Source organism: Paralichthys olivaceus, chromosome 19 (genome assembly GCF_024713975.1).
Source record: "Paralichthys olivaceus isolate ysfri-2021 chromosome 19, ASM2471397v2, whole genome shotgun sequence".
Classification (NCBI taxonomy): Eukaryota; Metazoa; Chordata; class Actinopteri; order Pleuronectiformes; family Paralichthyidae; genus Paralichthys; species Paralichthys olivaceus.
Window position 1 is genome coordinate 19995001 of NC_091111.1, and position 7500 is coordinate 20002500.

The 7500-nt window shown below is 45.9% G+C and overlaps 1 protein-coding gene across 4 annotated transcripts in view; it reads left to right on the forward strand.

Moving 5' to 3' along the window:
* The window catches only part of pex7 (peroxisomal biogenesis factor 7), a 19921-nt gene that overhangs the window by 3982 nt on the left and 8439 nt on the right, over nucleotides 1-7500 (forward strand). For all 4 annotated transcript variants that reach the window (XM_069515176.1, XM_069515174.1, XM_069515177.1 and 1 more), the window contains exons 7-9: nucleotides 1965-2071; nucleotides 2424-2537; nucleotides 3623-3678. In XM_069515176.1, the coding sequence (XP_069371277.1) occupies nucleotides 1965-2071; nucleotides 2424-2537; nucleotides 3623-3678 (277 nt within the window). The remainder of the gene's footprint in view (nucleotides 1-1964; nucleotides 2072-2423; nucleotides 2538-3622; nucleotides 3679-7500) is intronic.

Genomic DNA, 7500 nt, shown 5'->3' on the forward strand with positions numbered 1-7500 from the left:
TTTCCTCCTTTTCTTTTTCTCCCTCCCCTGAAGGCTCAATCTGAATGTACTGTCAGAGCTGCTCCAGGTCAGACAGAAAGAGAACGATGGGTTTGACTCTGGTCGTTTCACTGCAGATCAGAAAAGAGAGAAGTGTTGGTGAGAAGGAGCCGAACGTTCCACTCGTCTTTCCTGTGAAGATCTCGTCGTTCTTTCTCGATGGACGTTAGTTTCTCTTGATTCACGTCATGTCGCTCCTCTCAAGGAAAGTTTCATCAGTGATGGATCTGCACCGACCGCCCACGGCAACTTCATAGAATCTTGATTCAGTGACGTCTCATTAATAACGATGTTGTGTGAAGAACATTTCAGGATTTATTTAATCAATACTGCTCGAGAGCAGGAGGAGCAGGAGGAGCAGGAGGAGGCAGAAGCAGTTTCCTCTCATCTCCTGCTGACGCTGGAGGTGATGATCTTCTGTGGCACTGGACCAAACTGCAGGGAAGGAGAAGAGAGGGATGAGAGGGAGGAGGGGAAACTCCAGAAGATGTGAGGAGGAGGAGGAGAGGCAGCGAGGAGCATGGGAAACCCTGATAAGCTTATCAGAATGAGACCCCCACCCACCCCCACACACACACAACACGCACAACACACACACACACACACACACACACACACACACCTCCCTCTCTCTCTTCAAAGACAGTGCTCGGTGTAGCCTCTCATGCTAACTGCTCTGTGCCACCAGAGGGGAAGCTGGGAGATAAGGCAGCAATTCACCCCCGTACGCTAATGCTAGCTCCTGCTGTGTGACGTTATCCATCATCCCTCCACCATCCGTCCATCATCCGTCCATCCATCATCCGTGTGTGTGTGTGTGTGTGTGTGTGTGTGTGTGTGTGTGTGTGTGTGTGTGTGTGTGTGTGTGTGTGTGTGTGTGTGTGTGAGAGAGAGAGAGAGCTGAACCTGCTGATACAGCAGAGATACCAGGTGTAATAGAGCGAGGAACCCTCTCACAGAAGTCAGCTTTTAAAGCACTGCAGAGTGAACACACACACACACACACACACACACACACACACACACACACACACACACACACACATACAGACACACACACACGTACAGACACACACACACACACACACACGTACAGACACACAGACTAACACACATTTACATGCACAGCCAGATGCTCTTTGTTGCTGCAGCAAAAGAAATGCAACGTTTAACTGATTCGCTGTAAACACACTCTCTCTCTCTCTCTGTCTCTCTCTCTGTCTCTCTCTCTCTGTCTCTCTCTTTGTCACTCTCTCTCTCTTCCTCTCTCTCTCTCTCTCCCTCCCTCTCTCTCTCTCTCTGGTGTGAGTGTAGCTTCCACACTTTGCTGAAAAGTGGATTTTGTAAATGCAGAAAAAAGGGAGAGGATAAATGAAAGACAGGAGTGTGAAGGGTTAAATCACAAAGAAAGAAAGGCTGATGTGTGTGGGCGACCGTGATGTGAGGAGGTAGAGAGAAGGAAAAGGAGGAGGAGGAGAGGACTAATCTGCTGGTCAGGAAACGTGAGGTTAATCTGCTCTGTCAGGATTTCAGGCCGGACTTCCTCCCTCTCTCTGAAAACGTCCCGGTCACTTTACCTCCGAGCCGCCGTCTCAAAAGAAACTTTCACAGTCACTTCATCCTGTGAAGCTCATTTATTTAGTTTGTTTCAGGAGGAGGAGGAGGAGACAAACCTTCATCCATCCTCCTTGTTCCCCCTCCTCATTGCTCAAAGTCCAAGTTTCAACTTCCCACACACGTAACCTGTACTGCAGCCAGCCACCAGGGGGCGATCAACATGGTTTGGCTTCACTCTTTGGGAGCTGTCATGTCGTCCATCTTCATTTACACTCATGATGTCACTTATTTTCTCTGACGCTAGTGGTTTTCTTCCCATCATCACGGACCAGAGCATTCTGGGTAAATAACTGTCCGTCTGCTGACAGGTGACGGGACTCTCAGAGTCTGGGACCTGAAGGCTGCCGCCTGTCGATTGGCCATCCCAGCGCACAAGGCTGAGATCCTCAGCTGTGATTGGTGCAAATATGACCAGGTACCTGTGCTCACCTTTCTCACCTGCTGCGTCTCAGGAAGTTCACCATCAATCGTTTCACGGTCGGAACGTGTGAAATATTCAGTTCAACTTGTTTTTATGTTTTATTTCCTCTTTATTAAAAAGAGACCAGGACTATTATTTTTTATTCTTTCACTTTAAACCCTGCGCTCGACTTAAACAGCCTCTGCCTGTTGTTCAGATTTCTCTGCTCGTGCATTTACACTCAGATGTTTTTCAGATGTTTGGACGTTTTACTCCAGATGTTACTTTCATGCATGTGTTGTATTTGTTCTTTAAATAAGTTGTCAGACAGATTTAAGTTGAATCGAGTGTTTGTTGTTGTTTGCAGAACATTGTGGCCACGGGCTCCGTCGACTGCAGCGTGTGTGTGTGGGACCTGAGGAACGTACGTCAGCCTGTCAGTCAACTACGAGGACACACCTACGCCATCCGCAGAGTCAAGGTACACACACACACACACACACACACACACACACACACACACACACACACACACACACACACACACACACACACTCACACACACAGGCTCTGATAAAAGTCATGTGACAACATTTTGTTCTCAGCAAAATGTGTCGTGTTTTGGCCGCGATGCAGAGCTGAAGCCTGACAGCATCAAAACACCCACTTAAATGGACCTAATGAGACCACACACACACACACACACACACTCACACACACTCACACTCACACACACACACACACACACACACACACACACACACACTAGACATGTATGTGGGTGTGTGTGAGAGAACAGACAGCTGCAGAGGAAACCAAACACATCCCAGTTACTCAGATTAGGAACACGTCACACACACACACACACACACACACACACACACACACACACTGCAAACTGAAACTAGAAACCAGCTCAGGGTTTTCACCGATCGATCCTGAGAATCCGTCTGAACGTGTGTGTGTGCAGATCTCGTATTGATTCACTGGAGCAGCAGATTCAGGATCAGCAGCAGATTCAGGATCAGCAGCAGAGTTGAAAACAAACAGAATGTTTGAGCGTCACTTCCTGGATCTCTGCTTCTGCTCGTCACTGATGTTCAGTCAGAGATTGAACAAAACCCACTGTTGTTGTAAATGATCCAAACTGTTGGAAACAGCAGAAATCTGAGACAGAGCGAGAGACGGGAGGAAGGTGAAAGTGTCAGGGGGGAACAAATGAACAAACCAATTAATTTAGGACGGCTTAGTGGACAGTTACTCTGCAGACTCTCTGCAGAGGAGGAAAACTCCACCTGCTGTTTTCTAACATTCAAACTTTGTGACGCTCGGCAGCTTCAGAACCGTTCAGCTCGATGAGTAAAACTCGGTGATCCCTGTGAATCCAGCTGATTGACGCTCTTCAGGTTTCTGCTTGATTCATATCTGAAACAACAGTTTCTACTTTTCAGACTCAAACCTGCAGCCGTGTCTTTATTGATGGTCAATGGTCAAAACTTCAGATTAAACAAAAGTTAATGTTTAAATGTGAAGATCATTAAATCACTTTCACTCTTTCTTCTGCAGTTTTCTCCGTTCAGTCCGACGGTGTTGGCGTCCTGCTCCTATGACTTCACTGTCCGGTGAGTTCACTGCTTCCTCTTCAGCTTCATTTCTTCTTCTCCTCCTCCTCTTCTGCACCTCCTCTACTTTCTTCTCCTCCTCTGCCTCTTCTGCCACCTCCTCTCTCTTCTTCTTCCTCTTCACCTTCATCTTCTTTTCCTTCTTCTTTACCTTCCTGTCCTCCTCCTCCTCTTCTGCACCTCCTCTTCCTTCTTCTCCTCCTCTGTCTTCTTCTTCCTCTTCCACTTCTTCACATTCTCCTCTTCCTTCTTTTTCTCCAACCTCTTCTGCATCTTATTTTTCTCCTCCCCTGCCTCTGTCCTCTTCTCCTCCTCCTCCTCTGTCCTCTTCTCCTCCTTCCTCTCCCTCTCTCTTTTTATCCGGACCATCAGGCTCTCAGTAAACTTTGTGTGATGGATGTTGGGTGATTGACTCGTGGGTGTTTGTTGTGGTTGAGTTAAGAAACGAGTTCTTCAGTCAAACCTCAGACGTGTTTTTCATGAATGAGTCAGCTTCAGGTTCTCGTGTGAGTAAAATCATTGATCATGAAGCTCCGAGGAAACAGAAGCAGTTTGGCTGAATCTAAAACCCCGGAGCTTATTCAGACGTCTCGCCTCAACAAATAACCTCCGTATTGATTTCACTCAGCATCACACGTTTCTCCTCGAGGTCGTGATGCTGGGTCGACCGGTGAAGCGCATTTAGAGACTTAGCAGCATTTTTCTGAATCGGAGGTCAAGATGTGCTCCGGTATTTCTGCTTACGCTCCTTTTCTTTCAATTACCAGCCACAGTGGACGGATGGTAGAAGAGGTAACGACAGCGAGGACACTGTTTGATAATGTGTGATAAAGTCAAGTGGTGTGTGAGCGGATGAGGATGAGCGGATCCTTTATTGAGCTGCAGCGGCCGGGTTAATAAAATCCGTAATTTCAAGCAAGAGCGCCTTTGTGTTTCTTACGAGAACATGCTGCAGCTTGACATTTAAACATCTGATCTGTTCGGTAAAACCGTTGATTTACCTATTTTTCATCCACGTGTCGGTTTCAGAGCTTCACGCGTCAGATGAACAGTAGATGGACACGTCAGTCACATGTTGTCCAGCGCCATCTTGGTTTTTTAAACTAGAAACAACCATAGCCCTTCTACCTCCACTTTAATAATCAGTCAATGGCTGCAGTATAGGACATAATCCCCACCTCCTCCATGTTAGCAGATGGGACATGGACCAAACTTGTGCATGTGATTGCAGCGCCTGTCTCTGAGATATCGTGGCTTAGTTTTTATCGTCCATCTTTATTTAGTCGTTTGTTAGCGAGGCCCTGGAGCCTTCGACAGATTCTACCTTTATCTTTGGCTGTGGAGGAGTTGGCCTGCAGGTAGTGATTTCTGGAAGAGATGGAGTTAGAGCCAAACCAATGATTACAACGTGTTCTGTTCACATGCATTATTCAGATAAGGTATCCAGACGCTGATCGCAGGTTAATTCCAGAGGCAAAAGAGTTAGCAACGCTAAAAACCCATTTAGCCGCAGAAACAAAATGAATTTTCTTCATTTCCCAGATGGTTTTAATTGCACATTTATTATCTGCATGAAGCCGGGAGGCATGGTGCTGCATGTTCAATGGCTGTAGCGAGTGAGAGGTGCAGCAGATGTCTGACGCTGCAAACTCACTTCTGACTCTTCTGCAGGAAGAAGGTGCCATGTTGAAAAAGAGCGTTTATATTCAGAGTCCCCTGATTTCAGAAGATTTATTATGCATTCATTTTATGCCATATGTCATCTTCTACTTTGTTTGCAGCCTCCAGGCCGCCTCCTCCTCCTCCTCCTCCTCTTCCTCCTCCTCTTCCTCCTCCTCTTCCTCCTCCTCCTCTTCCCCTCCTCTTCCTCCTCCTCCTCCTTCATGGACAATAAACGTTGTTTGTTACATTTCTAATGTGCTTCTTAGGATCATTACCACAGAGGCTTTTGTCATACCTTAAAAAAGGTGCATCTGCGGCCACCGGCAAGATTCTACACAACTCTGTGTGTGTGTGTGTGTGTGTGTGTGTGTGTGTGTGTGTGTGTGTGTGTGTGTGTGTGTGTGTGTGTGTGTGTGTGTGTGTGTTATAATGAAATCAGTACTCAGCATAGAGTATTTGAGCCAATGAAAAGCCTGGATCAATAAAACACAAGGTTTGGCACAGATCCAGCCGTCTTTCTCCCCCTTTGGCATTTCACCCTCCCCTCTCCTCCTCCCCCCATCTCTCCCTCGGCTGGCACTTATTCCGGCATCATCCCTCTTTTAGCTTGTCACCGATCATCCCTCCATCTTTACTTCAGAGTCTCTTCCACAACAGCAGAAGCTGAATTGAGCCATTTTGAGGTGTTCAGTGAAAAGTGATGGAAAAATGAAAGTGTCAGTGAAAGATGATGAAGATAAAGTTTCTCTTTGTGTCTGTGATTCAGTCTGTGATAATAAACTTTAATCCATGTGGGTCGTGTGTGTGGGGGGGGTCATGTGTGAACCCTCTAAGCATCGATCATGACTCTTAACGATCGCTGCTGCGGCTCGAGGCTCTAATCACGTCATTAACACGAGTCGGTTTCACATCGTCAGCCTTTGGTCTCGTGTCTTCTTCTGTTGATCTGAGCTCCTGTTGAATCTCAGTCATTTATCAAACCGTGATTTTATTGTTGAGCTCTGAAGTTTTTTACATTTCATTTGTTTGAAGTGGTGCAGTTAAAACTAGACACGCCCACTCGCTCTGATGTTTTACTTGTGTTTTAAATGTTGGATCATTAGATCTGTGTGACGGTGTCATGAGCATTAAATGTGGGTGTGGTCACCTCCACCTGTTGCGTTCAGCTGGTTTCACCTTTACTCTGTAAACTCACGTCTGTCCCACACACACCTGCTGCCGTCCTGTGTGTTCAGGACACACACACACACACACACACACACAGGCATATTTGACTGTACACACGGTTCTATTCATTCATTTCCATCCCTCCATCCCTCCATCCCTCCATCCCTCTTCTCTCTTCTGTCTGTTTGTTTAGTCGTCGTATTGAATCTCGGTTGCAGTGGAGGATTCTGGGTGTTCTGATCTTTTTCACCGTGGCCTGGAGTCACAATATGTTTGCGTGTGTTTTGTGGAATCAGTGCATGTGTCGTGTTTTCATGCACATGAGCTGCACATGTACCTGAAGAGCCAATCAGAGTCCGTGTTTAACAGCCGGTGAGACGACTCGTGTTTGTTCTAGATAACGTGTTCTCCTCTTCTGCTGTTTGTGTGAACTTTCATTTCCTGTTTCAATTAACGCCATCGATGACATCAGTCTTTCTCTCTTTCCATCTTTATGTCTTTCTTTTCTTTCTTTGTATCTTAAATGTTGTGTTTACTTTCTCTAATTTGTTTTAGGCTCCACTCTTTATTTACTTTCTCTCTTTCTGTGACTTAATGAGTGACACACACACACACACACACACACACACACACACACACACACACACACACAAAGCTGACAGGTGAATGGAGTTCTCCACAGAACAAAATACAATAGAAGCTAAATAATGACCTCCCATGGAAACTGCAGACAAAAGACATCACAGCCTCATTTATACAAAAACCAGTGTTTGTCTAACTGGGACAGTCATCTGGTCTCACACACACACACACACACACACACACACACACACACACGTCATGTAACATGAATCTGACTTGAGTTTCAGTGAAGATCTTCCTCTTCATCACAGTTTATATCAGATCATCAGTTTATCTTCTTTCTAGTTTCATTACTAATCTGTTTTTTTTTTTTTTTTTTGTGAACTTTTTTCTTAAATGTCGTTAAATGTT